The sequence below is a fragment of the Schistocerca piceifrons genome, chromosome 2 (genome assembly GCF_021461385.2).
Source record: "Schistocerca piceifrons isolate TAMUIC-IGC-003096 chromosome 2, iqSchPice1.1, whole genome shotgun sequence".
In the NCBI taxonomy this organism is placed as follows: Eukaryota; Metazoa; Arthropoda; class Insecta; order Orthoptera; family Acrididae; genus Schistocerca; species Schistocerca piceifrons.
The window spans coordinates 41035345-41057566 of record NC_060139.1 but is presented as its reverse complement, the minus strand read 5'-3'; the positions used below and the strand labels follow the sequence as shown (position 1 = coordinate 41057566).

General features: G+C 40.0%; 1 protein-coding gene across 1 annotated transcript in view; it reads right to left on the bottom strand.

The window, feature by feature from the left end:
- The window catches only part of LOC124774617 (serine protease snake-like), a 217153-nt gene that overhangs the window by 6383 nt on the left and 188548 nt on the right, over window positions 1-22222 (bottom strand). The window contains exon 9 of the mRNA XM_047249495.1: window positions 20200-20366. Coding sequence (XP_047105451.1) covers window positions 20200-20366 — 167 coding nt within the window. The remainder of the gene's footprint in view (window positions 1-20199; window positions 20367-22222) is intronic.

Below are 22222 nucleotides of genomic sequence, written 5' to 3'. Positions count from 1 at the left end.
GTTCTACGGATCGGAGCGTGGAATGTCAGATCCCTTAATCAAGCAGGCAGGTTAGAAAATTTAAAAAGGGAAATGGACAGGTTAAAGTTAGATATAGTAGAAATTAGTGAAGTTCGCTGGCAGGAGGAACAAGACTTTTGGTCAGGCAAATACAGGGTTATAAATACAAAATCAAATAGGGGTAATGCAGGAGTCGGCTTAATAATGAATAAAAAAATAGGAGTGCGGGTAAGCTACTACAAACAGCATAGTAAACGCATTACTGTGGCCAAGATAGACACACAGCCTACACCTACTACAGTAGTACAAGTTTATATGCCAATTAGCTCTGCAGATGATGAAGAAATTGAAGAAATGTATGATGAAATAAAAGAAATTATTCAGATAATGAAGGGAGACCAAAATTTAATAGTCATGGGTGACTGGAATTCAGTAGTAGGAAAAGGGAGAGAAGGAAACTTAGGAAGTAGGAAGTAGGTTACAGTACGCTTGTTCGCCCAATGCTTGAATACTGATCGGCAGTGTGGGATCCGTACCAGATAGGGTTGATAGAAGAGATAGAGAAGATCCAACGGAGAGCAGCACACTTCGTTACAAGATCATTTAGTAATTGTGAAAGCGTTACAGAGATTATAGATAAACTCCAGTTGAAGACTCTGCAGGAGAGATGCTCAGTAGTTCGGTACGGTCTTTTGTTAAAGTTTCGAGAACATACCTTCACCGAAGAGTCAAGCAGTATATTGCTCCCTCCTACGTATATCTCGCAAAGAGACCATGAGGATAAAATCAGAGAGATTAGAGCCCACACAGAAGCATACCGACAATCCTTCTTTCCACGAACAATATGAGACTGGAATAGGAGGGAGAACCAATAGAGATACTCAAGGTACCCTCCGCCACACACCATCAGGTGGCTTGCAGAGTATGGATGTAGATGTAGATGTAGATGTAGGTGAATATGGATTCTACATCTACATCTACATTGATACTCCGCAAGCCACCCAACGGTGTGTGGCGGAGGGCACTCTAAGTGCCACTGTCATTACCTCCCCTTCCTGTTCCAGTCGCGTATGGTTCGCGGGAAGAACGACTGTCTGAAAGCCTCCGTGCGCGCTCTAATCTCTCTAATTTTACATTCGTGATCTCCTCGGGAAGTATAAGTAGGGGGAAGCAATATATTCGATACCTCATCCAGAAACGCACCCTCTCGAAACCTGGCGAGCAAGCTACACCGCGATGCAGAGCGCCTCTCTTGCAGAGTCTGCCACTTGAGTTTATTAAACATCTCCGTAACGCTATCACGGTTACCAAATAACCCAGTGACGAAATGCGCCGCTCTTCTTTGGATCTTCTCTATCTCCTCCGTCAACCCGACCTGGTACGGATCCCACACTGATGAGCAACACTCAAGTATAGGTCGAACGAGTGTTTTGTAAGCCACCTCCTTTGTTGATGGACTACATTTTCTAAGCACTCTCCCAATGAATCTCAACCTGGTACCCGCCTTACCAACAATTAGTTTTATATGATCATTCCACTTCAAATCGTTCCGTACGCATACTCCCAGATATTTTACAGAAGTAACTGCTACCAGTGTTTGTTCCGCTATCATATAATCATACAATAAAGGATCCTTCTTTCTATGTATTCGCAATATATTACATTTGTCTATGTTAAGGGTCAGTTGCCACTCCCTGCACCAAGTGCCTATCCGCTGCAGATCTTCCTGTATTTCGCTACAATTTTCTAATGCAGCAACTTCTCTGTATACTACAGCATCATCCGCGAAAAGCCGCATTGAACTTCCGACACTATCTACTAAGTCATTTATATATATTGTGAAAAGCAATGGTCCCATAACACTCCCCTGTGGCACGCCAGAGGTTACTTTAACGTCTGTAGACGTCTCTCCATTGATAACAACATGCTGTGTTCTGTTTGCTAAAAACTCTTCAATCCAGCCACACAGCTGGTCTGATATTCCGTAGGCTCTTACTTTGTTTATTAGGCGACAGTGCGGAACTGTATCGAACGCCTTCCGGAAGTCAAGAAAAATAGCATCTACCTGGGAGCCTGTATCTAATATTTTCTGGGTCTCATGAACAAATAAGGCGAGTTGGGTCTCACACGATCGCTGTTTCCGGAATCCATGTTGATTCCTACATAGTAGATTCTGGGTTTCCAGAAATGACATGATACGCGAGCAAAAAAACATGTTCTAAAATTCTACAAGAAATGAAAGAAGAAGCCGCCTGGTAGAATTTTGCACAGAGCACAACTTAATCATAGCTAACACTTGGTTCAAGAATCATAAAAGAAGTTTGTATACATGGAAGAAACCTGGAGATACTGAAAGGTTTCAGATAGATTATATAATGGTAAGACAGAGATTTAGGAACCAGATTTTAAATTGTAAGGCATTTCCAGGGGCAGATGTGAACTCTGACCACAATCTATTGGTTATGAACTGTAGATTAAAACTGAAGAAACTGCAAAAAGGTGGGAATTTAAGGAGATGGGACCTGGATAAAATGACTAAACCAGTGGTTGTACAGAGTTTCAGGGAGAGCATAAGGGATCAATTGACAGTATTGGGGGAAAGAAATACAGTAGAAGAAGAATGGGTAGCTTTGAGGAATGAAATAGTGAAGGCAGCAGAGGATAAAGTAGGTAAAAAGACGAGGGCTAGTAGAAATCCTTGAGTAACAGAGGAAATATTGAATTTAATTGATGAAAGGAGAAAATATAAAAATGCAGTAAATGAAGTAGGCAAAAAGGAATACAAAGTCTCAAAAATGAGATCAGCAGGAAGTGCAAAGCGGCTAAGCAGGTATGGCTACAGGAGAAATGCAAGGATGTAGAGGCTTACCTAACTAGGGCTAAGATAGATACTGCCTACAGGAAAATTAAAGAGACCTTTGGAGAAAGGAGAACCGCTTGTATGAATATCAAGAGCTCAGATGGGAACCCAGTTCTAAGCAAAGAAGGGAGAGCAGAAAGGTGGAAGGAGTATCTAGAGGGTCTGTACAAGGGCGATGTACTTGAGGACAATATTATGGAAATGGAAGAGGATGTAGATGAGGATGAAATGGGAGATATGATACTGCGTAAAGAGTTTGACAGAGAACTGAGAGACCTAAGTCGAAACAAGGCCCCGGGAATAGACAACATTCCATTAGAACTACTGACAGCCATGGGAGAGCCAGGCCTCACAAAACTCTACCATATAGTGAGCAAGATGTATGAGACAGGCGAAATACCCTCAGAAGAATATAATAATTCCAATCCCAAAGAAAGCAGGTGTTGACAGATGTGAAAATTACCGAACTATCACTTTAATAAGTGACAGCTGCAAAATACTAACACAAATTCTTTACAGATGAATGGAAAAACTAGTACAAGCCGACCTTGGGGAAGATCAGTTTGGATTCCATAGAAATGCTGGAACACGTGAGGCAATACTGACATTATGGCTTATCTTAGAAGCTAGATTAAGGAAAGGCAAACCTAAGTTTCTAGCACTTGTAGACTTAGAAAAAGCTTTTGACAATGTTGACTGGAATACTCTCTTTCAAATTCTGAAGGTGGCAGGGGTAAAATACAGGGAGTCAAAGGCTATTTATAATTTGTACAGAAACCAGATGGCAGTTATAAGAGTCGAGGGGCATGAAAGGGAAGCAGTGGTTGGGAAGGGGGTGAGACAGGGTTGTAGCCTATCCCTGATGTTATTCAATCTGTATATTGAGCAAGCAGTGAAGGAAACAAAAGAAAAATTCGGAGTAGGTATTAAAATCCATGGAGAAGAAATAAAAACTTTGAGGTCCGCCAATGACATTGTAATTCTGTCAGAGACAGGAAAGGACTTAGAAGAGCAGTTGAACGGAATGGATAGTGTCTTGAAAAGAGAATATAAGATGAACATCAACAAAAGCAAAACTAGGATAATGAAATGTAGTCGAATTAAGTCGGGTGATGCTGAGGGAATTAGAAGAAGGGATCAGTTGGTAGGATATGTTCTGAGGCATCAAGGGATCACCAATTTAGTATTGGAGGGCAGCGTGGAGGGTAAAAATCGTAGAGGGAGACCAAGAGATGAATACATTAAACAGATTCAGAAGGATGTAGGTTGCAGTGGGTACTGGGAGATGAAGAAGCTTGCACAGGATAGAGTAGCATGGAGAGCTGCATCAAACCAGTCTCAGGACTGAAGACCACAATAACAACAATGATTTACCCCTGTCCATTGGTAAAAATTGTGAATTCCCAATGTTTGCTTATGATACAAAGCTTTGTAGTAGATGGTAAGTTTACTGCTGATCTGGAGACTGATGTTAATGATATACTCAGAGAAGTTACAGCTTGATTTTCAATTAATTCTCTTTCAGCAAATTTTTAAAAAACTAATTTTATACAGTTCCACTCAAGAAATAAAACTCCAGAAAATATAGTAATTGCTCATGACAACCAGGAACTAGAACAGGTGCACTCCACTAAATTCCTAGGGGTTCACATTGACAGTAGGCTCAACTGTGAACTGCATGTGTCCCTTACTCTAAAAAGACTTTCATCAGAAACTTTTGCTTTAAGAATCATTGCTCATTTTGGGAACATCAACATTTTAAAATCAGCTTACTTTGGATACTTTCACTCATTAATGAGTTATGGAATAATCTTCTGGGATAAAAATAAATCTTTACTGCTCAGAAGAGAACAGTCAGAATCACGTGTGGGGTTCCTCCATGAACCTCATGTAAAAAACTTTTCACAAAGTTCGAAATACTGACTACAACATGTCAGTACATGTACTCTCTGATGAATGTTGTTAAATGTTCATACCATAACTACAACACTAGAGGTAAAGAAGATCTACATGTCGAACAAAAAAATTTGTCACTTGTACAGATGGGAGTAAAGTATGCTGCTATAAAGACTTTTAATGCATTGCTTAATAATATTACATGTACAAGAGAAAATGAAATGCTGTTCAAAGGCATTTTAAAAAAATACCTGCTTGGCCATCCGCTGTACTCCTTAGACGAATTCTTGTCCAGAAATAATGCACTCCCTTAATAATAGATGTATTTAGTCTCTTTGTTATTAGATGGATGATATGATATTACTATTATAGTGTGAATGTTATAGTTATAATGTTATAGTGTGAATTGCTATACTAGTTAAATGACAGCTTGTAAATGAGAAAAAGTGATACTTATCAATATCTATATCATTGTATTATATTACTATTCAATAGCATTAATTGTATTTGTACAATTGTATTGACATGTTCCACATCCAGGCGAATGACTCGCATGTACAGATCCATCGAATATGCGTACCAAATAAAAAAAGTAAAAATAAAATAAAACCACTTAATAAGTAGTAAGTCACATATATATGACAGAATACTAAGTAGTAGGCAAGAGTAAAGCATCAACTCTGTTGGAGACATCTCAAGAATTGGCAATAGTAATCAGTCATCATTTAGCAACATTCTGAACAGAAAAGGCAACTCATATGAAGCATGGTTTATCATTGTTAAAAAAATACTGCACTGTATTACAATTACAGAACTTTAAGGAAAAAAATGAACACTGTTGGCCATTAAAATTACAACACCAGGAAGGGCAGGAAATATTGATATTTTACTTACTGTGCATGTACAATATAGTAGTATGAATATATGATTGAATTTGTAGGTGATTTGAGGTTATAGAGTGTATAAAATTTAGTATACAGAGCTGCCACATCTGGTAGAAACAGTGGCTGTAACCTGAGTAGAAAATGAGTCAAATTCAACTTAGATGACAGATACAGGTACGTCATTCCACGCTGTTTCAACTTTATGTCAGACATTATCAATGTTAGTGGCTGACAAATAGTGACATGCCCATCTCTTGGTAACTTGTAACCAAACTTTTCAGTGGGTGCATCTATTTGTATATCTATATCCACTTGATAATTCTGCAATTCACAGTTACAGGCCTAGCAGAGGGTTTGTCAAATCACTTTCAAGCTATTTCACTATCATTCCACTCTCAAACAGCATATGGGAAAAATTAACGTTTACATATTTCGACGTGAGCTCTGATTTCTCTTATTTAATTACGATGACCATTTCTTGCTCTACAGGTGGGTGCCAACAAAGGAATTTCACTCTCTGGGGAGAAAGTTGGTGACTGAAATTTCATGAGGAGATGCTGCTGCAACAACAGATGGCTTTGTTTTAATGATCTTCACCCCAATTTGCATATCATTTCCATGACACTCTCTCCATTTTTTGTGATAATACAAAATGAGCTGCTCTCCTTTGGACTTTTTCAATATCCTTCATCAGTCCAAACTGATGTGGATCCACAATGCACAGCAGTACTCCAGAAGGTGGTGGACAAGTGTAGTGTAATTAAAGTCTGGAGTAGACCTGTTGCATTTTCTAAGTGGTCTGCCAATGAATCACAGTTTTTGGTTTGCTTTCTTCACAACATTATTTGTGTGATCATTTCAATTTAAGTTATTCAGAATAATAATCATTCAGTATTTAGATATGTGTGACTGAAATGTAATGGAATCATTTTAGTACTCATGTGAATGACTTTTCATTATTTAGAGTCAATTGCCACTTTTTGCACTGTATGCACATCTCATATATATCATTCTGCAGTTGGTTTTGATCACCTGATGACCATTATAGATGGTAATGACAGCGTCATATGCAAACAGTCTGAGAAAGCAGCTCAGATTGTCTCCTAAATCCTAGATCAGGAGCAGCAGAGGGCCTATAACACTTCCATAGGGAACAACACACATTACTTCTGTTTTTCTTTTTTTCTATTGAGCACTGTATATTGTGGCCTTTCTAACAGGAAATCCTGAATCCAGTCTCACAACTGAGATGATACTCCATAGGCAAGCAGTTTGATTGGAAATCACTTGTGTCAAAAGTCTTCTGGAAATCTAAAAATATGAAATCCACTAGACATCCCCTGGTGATCTTACTATAAACCATAAATGGTGTATCATGAAATGTCAATGTCAGATTGCATATGTTTTTAATGAGTGCTTTTCTTCTGTTGGAAAATCTGTCAATGACCATTTTAAGAATCTTCAGCATAGATATAAGGGCACTCCAGTCAAACAAAGCATATACTTGGACCCAACCAATAGCAAGGAAGTCAAAACATAGTAATGTCATTAAAAAAATAGAAAATCAGCAGGCTATGATGGATTGTCAATCAGTACACTAAAAAGATGTATAGATAACATATCTGACGCCATGGCCACAACAGTAAATGATGTAATTGCATCAGGTTGTTTCCCAAATAGTCTAAAGATAGCACAAGTAACCCCGATTTACAAGAAAGGTGATAAATCTAAAATTGAAAACTACCGACCCATCTCAATCTTACCTGCATTTTCTAAGGTAGTTGAGAAAGTTATTTATACTAGACTAATGACATTCCTGAGTCAACACAAATTAATATTTGAGAATCAGAATGGCTTTATGAAAAACAAGTCAACTTCAGTAGTAGCAGCACAATTAATAGACAAAATAATAACGGCCATAGAGAACAAGGAGTATGTAACTGGAGTGTTCCTTGATCTAGAAAAAGCTTTTGATTGTGTCAACATCACCATATTACTTGACAAGCTGTGGAATCTGGGTATCAGAGGAACTGGCTATGAGCTAATAAAATTGTATATGAGCAATAGAAAACAATTTGTCTTGCTTAAAACAAACAGTGGGTCATACAAATCTCAAATTACTGATATCAAATATGGGGTGCCTCAAGGTTCTGTGAAGAAGTTGTGGGTCAGGATGAAGCTTCATCCTGACCCACAACTTCTTCACTTTTGAAAGCCAGACATACCAACAACTAAAGGGAACAGCCATGGGTACCAGGATGGCCCCCTCGTACGCCAACCTATTCATGGGTCGCCTAGAGGAAGCCTTCTTGGTTACCCAGGCCTGCCAACCCAAAGATTGGTACAGATTTATTGATGACATCTTCATGATCTGGACTCACAGTGAAGAAGAACTCCAGAATTTCCTCTCCAACCTCAACTCCTTTGGTTCCATCAGATTCACCTGGTCCTACTCCAAATCCCACACCACTTTCCTTCACATTGACCTCCATCTGTCCAATGGCCAGCTTCACACGTCCGTCCACATCAAACCCACCAACAAGCAACAGTACCTCCATTATGACAGCTGCCACCCATTCCACATCAAACGGTCCCTTTCCTACAGCCTAGGTCTTCGTGGCAAACGAATCTGCTCCAGTCCAGAATCCCTGAACCATTACACCAACAACCTGACAACAGCTTTCGCATCCCGCAACTACCCTCCCGACCTGGTACAGAAGCAAATAACCAGAGCCACTTCCTCATCCCCTCAAACCCAGAACCTCCCACAGAAGAACCACAAAAGTGCCCCACTTGTGACAGGATACTTTCCGGGACTGGACCAGACTCTGAATGTGGCTCTCCAGCAGGGATACGACTTCCTCAAATCCTGCCCTGAAATGAGATCCATACTTCATGAAATCCTCCCCACTCCACCAAGAGTGTCTTTCCGCCATCCACCTAACCTACGTAACCTGTTAGTTCATCCCTATGAAATCCCCAAACCACCTTCCCTATCCTCTGGCTCCTATCCTTGTAACTGCCCCCGGTGTAAAACCTGTCCCATGCACCCTCCCACCACCACCTACGCCAGTCCTGTAACCTGGAAGGTGTACATGATCAAAGGCAGAGCCATGTGTGAAAGCACCCACGTGATTTACCAACTGACCTGCCTACACCGTGATGCATTCTATGTGGGAATGACCAGCAACAAACTGTCCATTTGCATGAATGGACACAGGCAGACAGTGTTCGTTGGTAATGAGGATCACCCTGTGGCTAAACATGCCTTGGTGCACGGCCAGCACATCTTGGCACAGTGTTACGCCGTCCGGGTTATCTGGATACCTCCCACCGACACCAACCTATCCAAACTGCGGAGATGGGAACTTGCTCTTCAATATATCCTCTCTTCCCGTTACCCACCAGGCCTCAGTGTCCGCTAATTCAAGTTGCCGCCACTCATACCTCACCTGTCATTCAACAACACCTTTGCCTCTGCACTTCCGCCTCGACTGACATCTCTGCCCAAACTCTTTGTCTTTAAATATGTCTGCTTGTGTCTGTATATGTGTGGATGGATATATGTGTGTGTGTGCGAGTGTATACCCGTCCTTTTTTCCCCCTATGGTAAGGGGGATTGGAATGACTCCTTACCCTCTCCCTTAAAACCCACATCCTTTCGTCTTTCCCTCTCCTTCCCTCTTTCCTGATGAGGCAACAGTTTGTTGCGAAAGCTTGAATTTTGTGTGTATGTTTGTGTTTGTTTGTGTGTCTATCGACCTGCCAGCGCTTTCGTTTGGTAAGTCACATCATCTTTGTTTTTAGCTACAACAAATATAATGTTGATAACAACAATATTTGTAATATTGTGATCGTATACTACCGAATGTAAAATGCATCAAAATGTAAAATTTATTAATACAAACAAATCTTTAGTTTGTAATTTATAAGCTGATGTATTCAGAAGAATAATCTGTATGATACCCTGAAACTGTATTATTTCTAGGGATTGTATTTGATTATTTGATGTTGAATAAATATTATTATTATTATTATTATTATTATTCATTACTTCGTGGGAATAAAAGGCTAGTATTTTCTGAATGCATGTTGGCTATTGGTTAATAAATCATTTTCTTCTAGGCAATTCATAGTGCTTCAACACAGTATATGTTTCAAAATCCTTCTGCAGATCAGCATTAGTGGTATCGGTCTGTAATCCAGCAGGTCACTCTTATTTCCTTTCATGGGCATTGGTGTGACTTGGGCACCTTTCCAGTCTTTAGGATCAGATCTTTCTACTGGTGAGCTGCTGCACATCATTGCTAAGTATGGAGCTACTGTATCAGCATACTCCAAAAGAACCTGACTGGTATACAATCGGGATCAGAGACCTTGCCTTTATTAATTGATTTAAGCTGCTTCACTACACCAAGGGTATCAACTTCTAAGTTACTCATGCTGGCATTTATATTTGATTCAAATTCTGGAGTACTTACTTCATCTTCTTTGGTGAAGAGACTTCTGAAAACTATTTAGTAACTCCGGTTTAGTGGCAATGTCATAAGTAAGATCACTGTAGTTCTTGTGTAGTGAGGGTATTGATTGTGTCTTTCTGCTGGTGTAATTTACATATGACCAGAATTTCTTTGGGTTTCCTGTCAGATTTTGAGATGGAGTTTCACTATGGAAATTATTAAAAGGATCTTGCATTGAAGTTCATGATGAATTTTGAGCTTCTGTAAAACTTAACAGATCTTAGTGCTTTTGCATTCTTATAAATTTGGCATGCCTTTCTTTCCATTGCTTTTGCAACATCATTTTGAGCTGTTTTGTGTACCATGGGGAATCAGTACCATCTTTTGTTAATTTATTTTGTTTATGTCTCTCAATTGCTACTGATACTATTTCTCTGAATTTAAGCCATATTTGGTCTATGCTTATGTAGTCAGATTGGAAGGAATTTCAGTTGTGTCTTAGCAAGGCATCAAGTGAATTTTTATCTACTTTAAAAAAAAAAATAGATGTACTTCTTGCATTTATTTTTCGGTGGTTTGGGTGTTGTAGTACTCAGTCTCACTAGAACAACCTTGTGATTGCTAATCCCTATATCTACCACAATGCTCCCTATTTGCTCAGGATTATTTATTCAAAGAGGGCAAGTATTTCATCACAACAATTTAAAGCCTAGATGAGCACCTGAAGTAAATATTCTACATAATTTTCTGAAAAAGCATTCAGTATGATATTGGATAATTTTTTTACGCCTACCACCAATCATAAACATGTATTTTCACCATTGAGGATAGATTGAAATCTCCACATGCTATAATTGTGTGAGTGGGGTACATATTTGATTTAACACTCTAGCTTCCTTTGAAGTGTTCAGCAACAGTACCATCAGAGTCAGCAAGTTGGTAAAAGGAACCAATTATTAATTTATTCCAGTTGTGATGTCACAGAAAATGTTAATGAAAAGACCCAATATTACAGTAGAACTAACAATGGAGTAGTGATTGATGGAACAAATGACAGCTACAGTGAAGAGGAACCATACATGGTTTGAAAAGTTGTTAATAAAGTAATAAAAAACAGAGTTCAGACAAAATTAATATTGTGTAGAATTCCATACATATATGATATTCCAAGCTAAAACCTCTCTATTTATAAATTAAACAACAAAATAACAAAACCAGCAGCTAAGCATGAGCACGTGACAATGACAAACATCTTTCTCAGCAGTAATGATTAAATAAGGCATAACTGCATATGGTATCAAAATGAAAAAAAAAAAAAAAAACTTTGTGTAACAGATTGTGTACATAATGTGATTTTCCACTGTGAGACAGTTTTGGAAAACGATGTTTAGTATTTAGCCTTTCCTACGTCATTTTCTGTTTCAGCACCATTATGGTCAGAGAGTAACTGAGATAATGACTTCAATCTGTTTCCTGATTTAATGTTAAGACCAGAAATTCTCAGGTTTTCTATCAAATTGGTAGATAGAGTTTTACTCTTTTATTCATCGAACAGTTCATGCATGGCCCTCCTCATACTAATTTTGGCTTCATTAAGTTTTTATTTGTGTGTGAGGTTTTGGTTACATACAAAATTTGCAGTGAAGCTTTCTCTACTGTTGTAGCAGCTTCCTAACATGGCTGTCAAACCATCCCTCACAATTCTGCTCAGTACATTTTCTAAAGTGTGTTGTATGATGATCTCAAACATTTGTCTATTGATGTTCAGTATTGTCAGTGCTCGACATGAAATTTTCATGATGAACTGTCCGGTAATCTGAAATCTGCATCTTGTCACACTTGCTGAACAGATAAATCTTCCTGTCTTTCTCTGTATTACTATTACAGCCATATTCCACCATGCAGTGATCACCATGTGATTATTAATTACCTGTTCTACATTAATTGAGTCACAGAGTTGAGGCCTGTTTGTCACCAGCCGGTCTAAGATGCTATCTTCACAAGTTAGTTCTCTGATTAACTGCTCAAGGTGATTTTCAGATAAGGCTCTTATAACCGTTACCTACCAAATGCCTGAGTCAGATTAGTCTCCCAATCTTTAGCTGCTAAGTTAAAATCTGCACCTAAATCTGTAACATCACCACGAAATTTTCGGAAAATATTCTCCAAGTTTCCCCTCAACTGTCTTGCCATTACTATTGCTGAGGCAGGGTATATACAAGTATCTGATGACCATGTTTGATGTACTTTTAAAACTTATTTTCACCCAAATTATTTTGTGTTGTGTACCCAATGACACTCCATACGCTCAAACCTGGTGCTGTGTCTACAGTGATCAGCAAGAACATTATGACCACTGACCTACAATCAATATAAACCCATCAAGGTGATAGCAGCATCACCTGGTCAGGAATGCTGCTAGTCAGACACACACACCTGGTGGATGTAGCATCAGTGAATGTGCTTTCCACATTTATGATGGGCAAAGCATGCAATCTATCTGAGTTTGACTGAGGGCAGATTGTGATGGCTTAGAGGCTTGCCAAGAGCATTTCAGAAACTGCATGACTTGTCCATTTTTCAAGGACTGCTGTGGTGAGTGTCTTCAGGACATGGTGAAACAAAGGTGAAACCATGTGTAGGTGTCACAGGGTTGGGTAGCCACCCCTCATTGCAGATTTTGGATGTCATAGGCTGGGCAGACTGGTAAAATAGGACTGGTGACAAACAGTGAAGGATCTAACATCGGACTATAATGCTCGGCAGAGTACAGGTGTGGCTGAACATGCAGTGTACCTAACACTTCTAACAATAGGCCTCTGCAACCGATCACCCACTGAATGCACCAATGTTAACACCATGACACCGGCAACTGTGACTGAAATGGGCACGTGAACATTGGCAGTAAATGTTGGCACAGTGGCAAAGCATTGCATGGTCTCCTGAATCCCAGTACCTTCTTCATGATGTTGATTGGAGGGGATAAATCTGTCATCTTTCAGGGGAACAGCTCCTTGACAACTGTAATGTGGAATGGAGACAAGCTGGTGATGGCTCCATTATGCTCTGAGCAACAATCATGTGGGCGTCCATGGGTCCAGTGGAGCTCATGTAAGGCACCATGTTGGCCAAGGAGTATGATACACTGGTTGCGGACCACTAACAGCACTATGACGATCATGTTTCCCATAGCTTCCATATTAGGATTTATCACCACTGTTGTCTGTGCCAAAGGTGGACATACCAGCTACTAGGTAGGCGGTCATAATCTTCTAGCTGATCAGTGTGTATGACAATGATAAATGCTATCTGGTAATATTCATCCTTCTTAGAGCCTCCATACATGGATGCATCCTTTGTGAAGCTGTGGTGCCACACCTCTATCCGGTTTTGTCATAGGCAACATCACTGACTATCAGTCTGCCCCTCTGTTGTTGTGTTAAGAAAAGCTGCAACAACGGTCACCATGCTGACAGTCTATGATGCAACAGCCATCATTGCTCTGTCTGTGCGAATATGTATCAGTTGCTGTGAACAACCCCATTTCCTGATTCAAGGTAGGTGACATCACTGTGGGCTCCTTCATCCCTTAGTGAACAATATGTCTGCCTTCTCAGGTGCTAGTTATACAGGGAGTGGAGTTTAGTATACCTGAAACCATGATTTCATGTTTGCATGACAGTCACAGGAACCTTATCAATGCAATATAGTGAATCAATAAACTACACCTACATCTACATGGAAACTCTGCTAATCACATTGAAGTGCCTGGCAGAGGGTTCATCAAACCACCTTCACAATTCTCTATTATTCCAATCTCGTATAGCGCGTGGAAACAATGATCACCTATACCTTTCCATATGAGCTCTGATTTCCCTTATTTTATTGTGGTGATCATTCCGCCCTACGTAGGTCAGTGTCAACAAAATATTTTCGCATTCGGAGGAGAAAGTTGGCGATTCGAATTTCGTGACAAGATTCCATCGTAACAAAAAACGCGTTTCTTCTAATGATTTCCAGCCCAAATCCTGCATCATTTCTGTGATACTGTCAGTCGAGGCGGAAGTACAGAGGCAAACTCTTTGCCTTTACAAATGTCTGCTTGTGTCAGTGTATGTGCGGATGGATATGTGTGTGTGTGCGAGTGTATACCTGTCCTTTTTTCCCCCTAAGGTAAGTCTTTCTGCTCCCAGGATTGGAATGACTCCTTACCCTCTCCCTTAAAACCCACATCCTTTCGCCTTTCCTCTCCTTCCCTCTTTCCTGATGAGGCAACAGTTTGTTGCGAAAGCTTGAATCTTGTGTGTATGTATGTGTCTGTTTGTGTTTCTATCGACCTGCCAGCGCTTTCGTATGGTAAGTCACATCATCTTTGTTTTTAAATATATTTTTCCCACGTGGAATGTTATATATATATATGAATATAATAGAGGGAAACATTCCACATGGGAAAAATAAATCTAAAAATAAAGATGATGAGACTTACCAAACAAAAGCGCTGGCAGGTCGATAGACACACAAACAAACACAAACATACACACAAAATTCAAGCTTTTGCAACAAACGGTTGCTTCATCAGGAAAGAGGGAAGGAGAGGGAAAGATGAAAGGTTGTGGGTTTTAAGGGAGAGGGTAAGGAGTCATTCCAATACCGGGAGCGGAAAGACTTATCATAGGGGGAAAAAAGGACAGGTATACACTGGCACACACACACATGTCCATCCGCACATACACAGGCACAAGCAGACATTTGTAAAGGCAAAGAGTTTGGGCAGAGATGTCAGTCGAGGTGGAAGTAAAGAGGCAAAGATGTTGTTGAAAGACAGGTGAGGTATGAGTGGCGGCAACTTGAAATTAGTGGAGGTTGAGGCCTGGCGGATAACGAGAAGAGAGGATATACTGAAGGGCAAGTTCCCATCTCCGGAGTGCTGACAGGTTGGTGTTAGTGGGAAGTATCCAGATAACCCGGACGGTGTAACACTGTGCCAAGATGCGCTGGCCGTGCACCAAGGCATGTTTCGCCACAGGGTGATCCTCATTACCAACAAACACTGTCTGCCTGTGTCCATTCATGCGAGTGGACAGTTTGTTGTTGGTCATTCCCACATAGAAAGCTTCACAGTGTAGGCAAGTCAGTTGGTAAATCACGTGGGTGCTTTCACACGTGGCTCTGCCTTTGATCGTGTACACCTTCCGGGTTACAGGACTGGAGTAGGTGGTGGTGGGAGGGTGCATGGGACAGGTGTTACACCGGGGGCAGTTACAAGGGTAGGAGCCAGAGGGTAGGGAAGGTGGTTTGGGGATTTCATAGGGATGAACTAAGAGGTTACGAAGGTTAGGTGGATGGCGGAAAGACACTCTTGGTGGAGTGGGGAGGATTTCATGAAGGATGGATCTCATTTCAGGGCAGGATTTGAGGAAGTCGTATCCCTGCTGGACAGCCACATTCACACCGTGCAGCAGTATTCTAAAAGAGGACGGACAAGTGTAGTGTAGGCAGTCTCCTTAGTAGGTCTGTTACATTTTCTAAGTGTCCTGCCTATAAAACACAGCCTTTGGTTAGCCTTCCCCACAACATTTTGTATGTGTTCTTTCCAATTTAAGTTGTTCGTAATTGTAATACCTAGGTATTTAGTTGAATTTACGGCTTTTAGATTAGACTGACTTATCATGTAATCAAAGTTCAATGAGTTCCTTTTTATACTCATGTGGATGACCTCACACTTTTCGTTATTTAGGGTCAACTGCCAGTTTTCGCACCATTCAGATATTTTTTCTAAATCATTTTGCAGTTTGTTTTGATCTTCTGATGACACAACAGTGTCATCTGCAAACAACCGAATACTGCTGCTCAGATTGTCTCCCAAGTCGTTTATATAGATAAGGAACAGCAAAGGGACTATAACACTACCTTGAGGAACACCTGAAATCACTTCTGTTTTACTCAATGACTTTCCATCAATTACTATGAACTGTGACCTCTCTGACAGGAAATCGCAAATCCAGTCACATAACTGAGATGATATTCCATAAGCATGCAATTTTACTATGAGCCACTTTTGTGGTACAGTGTCAAAAGCCTTCCAGAAATCCAAGAATACGGAATCGATCTCAAAGCCCTTGTCAATAGCACTCAGCACTTCATGTGAATAAAGAGCTAGTTGTGTTTCACATGAATGACATTTTCTAAACCCACGTAGACTGTGTGTCAATAGACGGTTTCCTTTGAGGTAATTCATAATGTTCGAACACAATATATGTTCTAAAATCCTGCTGCATATTGACATTAATTATATGGGCCTGTAATTTAGTGGATTACTCCTACTACTTTTCTTGAATATTGGTGTGACCTGTACAAATTTCCAGTCTTTGGGTACGGATCTTTCGTCAAGTGAACGGTTATATATGATTGTTAAATATGGAGCTAATGCATCAGCATACTCTGAAAGGAATGAACCTAATTGGTATACAGTCTGGACCAGAAGACTTGCTTTTATTAAGTGATTTGAGCTGCTTCACTACTCCGAGGATATTTCCTTCCACGTTACTCATGTTGGAAGCTGTTCCCAATTCGAATTCTGGAATATTTACTTCATCTTCTTTTGTGAAGGCATTTTGGAAGGCTGTGTTTAGTAAATCTGCTTTGGCAGCACTTTCTTTGATACTATCTCCATTGTTATTGCGCAGAGAAGGCACTGATTGTTTCTTGCTGTTAACATACTTCACATACGACCAGAACCTCTTTGGATTTTCTGCCAGGTTTCGAGACAAAGTTTCATTGTGGAAGCTGTTATAGGCGTCTCGTATTGATCTCCACGCTAAGTTTCGAACTTCTGTAAAAGATCGCCAATCTCGGGGATTTTGCGTCTGTTTAAATTTGGCATGTTTGTTTCGTTGTTTCTGCAACAGTGTTCTAACCCATTTTGTGTACCAAGGAGGATCAGTTCCATCGTTTGTTAGTTTATTTTGTATAAACCTCTCAATTGCTGCCGATACTATTTCTCTGAATTTAAGCCACATCTGGTCTACATTTATATTATTAATTTGGAATGAGTGGAGATTGTCTCTCAGGAAGACATCAAGTGAATTTTTATCTGTTTTTTTGAATAGGTATATGTTTCGCTTATTTTTCAAGGATTTGGGGATTACAGTATTCAATCTTGCTATGACAACCCTGTGTTCACTAATCCTTATACAGTTTTGATGCTGGTTATTAACTCAGGATTATTTTTTGCTAAGAGGTCAAGTGCGTTTTCACAACCGTTTACTATTTGTGTGGGCTCATGAACTAAGCTGCCCGAAATAATTTTCAGAGAATGCGTTTAGCACAATTTCAGATGATATTTTATGTATACCTCCAGATTAAACATGTATTTTTGCCAACATATCAAGGGTAAATTAAAGTCACCACCAACTATTATTGTACGAGTCAGGTACATGTTTGAAATGAAACTCAAGTTTTTCTTTGAACCTTTCAGCAACTGTATCATTTGAACTGGGAGGTCGGTAAAAGGATTGAATTATTGTTTTATTCCAGTTGCCAACAATGACCTCTGCCCATACTAACTCACAGGAATTATCTACTTCAATTTCACGTCAAGTTAAACTACTTCTAACAGCAACAAACATGCCACCGCCAACCATGTTTAGCCTATCTTTTCGGAACACCGTTAGGTTCTTTGCAAAAATTTTGGCTGACCTTGTGTCCGGCTTTAGCCAGCTTTCAGTGCCTATAACGATTTGAGCATCAGTGCTTTCTATTAGTGCTTGGAGCTCTGGTACTTTCCCAACTCAGAGATGACAATTTACAACTGTTATACCAATGGTTGCTGTATCTATGTTCTTCCTGTGTTCAGCCTGCACCCTTCATGACTGAAGCCCATCTTGTTTTTTCCCAGGACCCTCTAACCTAAAAATCACCCAGTCCACACCACACAGCCCCTGCTACCCGTGTAGCCACTTCCTGCTTTTAGTGGACACCTGACCTATTCAGCAGAACCCAAAACCCAACCACCATTTGGCGCAAGTCGAGGAATCTGCAGCCTGCACGGTCACAGAACTGTCTGAGCCTCTGATTCAGACCCTCCACTCAGCTCTGTACCAGAGGTCCGCAATTGGTGCTGTTGAGTATGTTGCAAATGGTCAGCTTTGCTTTCATCTTGCAAGCAAGACTGGCAGTCTTTACCACTTCTGTTAGCCACTCGAAACCAGAGAGAATCTCTTCTGATCCAAAGCGACACACATCATCGGTACCAACATGAGTAACCACCTGCAGTTGGCTGCACCCCGTGCTCTTCTTGGCATCTGGGAGGACCCTTTCCACATCTGGAATGACTCCACCCAGTAAGCACACGGAGTGCACATTGGTTTTCTTACCCTCTTTGTAAGCCAAGTCCCTAAGGGACTCCATAATGCACCTAACATTGGAGCTCCCAACTACCAATAGTCCCACCCTCTACAATTGCCCGGATCTTGCAGGCTGAATGGTTTCCTCTGAAACAGGACAGGTGACAGCATTCGGACCAGTGACAGTGTCAGCCACAGACAGCACCTGGAACCTGTTTGTCAGACAAACCGGGGAGGCCTTATGTGCCACCGCCTGGGAAGTCTTTTGCTGCCTGCTTTGCCCCGGGGTGACCTACCACTCGACCAATGTGAGGGGTCAGCCTCAGTTTGAACAGTAACTGGGTTGGCCACCAGTGAGGACCGGTCAGAGGACTCTAATGCACTGGACATCTGTTGGATCCCCACGGCTGGCCCACAACAGTGGTGCCCATCCACTGCAGCCTCAAGCTGTGTAACTGAAGCCATCACAGCCTGAAGCTGAGAGCAAAGTGTCACAAACTCGGCTTGCATCCACACACAACTATCGCAGTCCCTGTCCTTACCAAAGACCGTGGAAAACTAAACTATGCAGATAAATTGACTATCGGCACGTGCTGCACAACTCTACTGTAGACCCTGATGAAAATGCACAAACTGTGTCTTGTAATACGCAGATATTCAAGAACTTAGCTACTGAAGCACTCAGGTGAAACTAAATAATTTTCCCCTGATAAGGGACTTGTAATATATCACAAAATCAGTTTACTGTGGCTATTAGATTTTAAATTTACACGCAGAACCTCAAGAAACTGAACTATTAAAGCACACAGATGATATAATAAAATTAGCTCCTGGTTAGGAACTCGTAAATGTCACAAAAGTGGTTTACTTATCTGTTACTGCATCTGTCATGGTCGGTTATTGCTCCTTGCCTGACTGACTAACGCCAACAAGCGGTCACACTCTGCAGTCTTGACAGACAACAGTCAGTACTGTTGAATTTGAATTACATCACATGATATATTTTTCTCTTTCTTGCACAAGGCATAACTTGATGTTTTCAGAAACAATCAACATTTAAATGCAATTTCAAAATGAGAAACCTTTTGTGTGATTTTTCCTAATACGCAAAATGTGGATGGCATTTCTCCTACCAATTTTTATGGTGCACTGAAATGCTAATAATCTTTATATGCAAGTATGTAGTACACTTTATACGTTTTTCATGTTGTTTTCATGGTGATAAAATTTTAATGGTCAATAATGAGTTTTATGTATTCCAGGAAACTTCTCTCCCCGTATCTAAGCATTTTTATTCTCCCCCCCCCCCCCCCCCCCCAATTAATCTCTATCTCATTGGGTAGAGGAACATCTGGCACCAGAAGTTGGTATTTGTCTTAAATTTTGTTTGTACTTCTGTTTTCTGATGCCTGGTAAAAAGGGTTCTCATTTTCCTCTAATTAATAATTTTCTTGATGTGGCGTACCACAATCATGTAATAATGCATAATTAAATAAATACAGGTAAACAACAGCTGAAGTGTAACCTTGTACAATGTCTGTTTAGATAGATAGTTACCATTTCCTTTAGTCTTTTCAAGATGTTTTCGTGTATAATCTGTGACAGTTGTTCAGCCGTTGAACCAAATACTAAACAATTTTTATTCATTGAAGTCCTAACTACATTAACAGATCTATTACACACTGCAGACATAATAGATTACCTGGGTTTGAAGTTTCATACATGCAGTAGTAAAGCATATTACAGTAACATACCTGACAAGTGTCTTTGTCTCCTGAACTGACCCCGGCACATATCATTGATGGTGCAATTCCATGAGGCAGAGATGTGATCTTGCCAAGACTTTTCCATAAGTTATTGCACTTTTCGTTATCTACTATATCAAGATTAACTTTCTGCAAAATGTCACTTGATTTTCCAGCTGCAAGACAGAACACCATCAAAAATGACAACAATATCTGACAGTAAGACTTCTATTTTAAGTGTGGATTTTAACATATTACTCACAATGGTCAGTGGGAGAGATCAAGAGGTTTGTTTCATCATTAAATATCATTTAAGTGTGAAGGCAGTGGTAGTGTCAGCACCCAGAGAAGATAGTTATAGCTAGGTATGTGTGTGCATTAACAATGTAACATAGACTAAAAAAATCAACAAAAATAATCAATTTTTGAAAATATAATATAAAAGGATAGAGAAAAAAATCTACTCACCAAGTGGTGGCAGGAGAACACACGCAGTAGTTGACAAAATATACAAGCTTTTGGAGACAATGCCTCCTCCTACTGGCTGAAGAGATGAAGGGGAAGAAGGAAGGATAAAGGGAAAGGACTGGTCATCCAGAACCGCAGATCAAGGGATGAGAAGCAAGTCTGGTAAGTATCCTCTGACCTGGGGTTTTGGGTGACTTTTTTGTAACTCTCCCTAGTTTCTAAAAGTTTCCAGTGCTTTTCCTTCATCCCTCTCCCTTCCCCCTTCAGCCCTTCTACTAGAAGAAGGAACCACTGCTTCTGAAAGTATGCACATTTAATTAACTTGTGTGTGTGTCTCCTGCCACCATTTAGTGAGTAGATTTTCTGTTATATCCAGTTAAAAATTAGATAAATAGTATTTAACTTCCAAGGGCTTGATACAATAATTGAATTGCAGAACTGGGCTTACTGTTGGATGCTTATGACTGTTATGTATTGCTGTTAAACTGATGTCTGAAATCAGATATCCTAGAAATACTGAATAATATCAAGGCGAAGGTTCAACTTTGGGTTTTGATCCAGTAAGCATATCTGAGCTGTCATGGATATTCTGTCAAGTAAATACATTACTTTTTGGTACCAAACCAATGCTAATTTTTACTGTAGTGCTTGTTAAAGAAATTTAGAATTATGTAATGGCAAAGCAGTCACCAATCTGAAAGTTGATTGGTTGGTTAGTTTCATGTTACATGCATCATTTTGTATGATACATCATAATAACATAGAATGAGTCATTTTACATTCCACTGCAAATTAATTTTTTATTATGGCTACATCCTGAACATTTGTAAGTTTTATCAAGAGTTGTCAATTGTATTGCTGTGTAAAATATGATTTGTTTCAGTATGAACCATGAGAAGAGCAAATGAAGTCAAAAGCCTACTTTTAACAACTTGTCAATAAAAGTAACATGTCAATGCAATCTATAAATGAAAGGTGATATTGTACATTTTTGAAACATGAAAATGACATGTAATCCCAAAATGTTTTCATCACATTATTCTTCAACAGTTTTGATAACTGTTGTATAAAATTAGGTATTTTAATTTTTGTTTCAATATGTAAAATAAAGGAAAGGTAATGACTCACGTACTGCAGTCTGATGTGTGGTGCATAGGACACATAACATAACAATGTGTTCAGTAGGTTTCAATCCTTCTGACACTAGTTCTAGTAGCAAGTACACTCATCAACATACAGAACTACACTGAGATCCAAAGGTACACAATCACAGCTATGGTGGCACTGATTATTGATTGTTGAGAGCACAGTTGCCTGGGTTGAGGACCTGGAGAAGGGGTAGGGAATAATGCGTGATGCAAGGATGAGTTATTGGTGTAGTGTGAATCAGTATCAGCCAGGATTGATGACTCAGTGGCTGCTCAAGATGGAAAGTGTCCCGCTACCTTCTACCACTGCAGTTAAGACAGACGCATTTCCATCACTGTAAAGGACAGGGTGACATGTGAAAGCTGCCATGCGATGTACCAGATATGTTGCTATTACTGTGCAACATTCCCTGTGG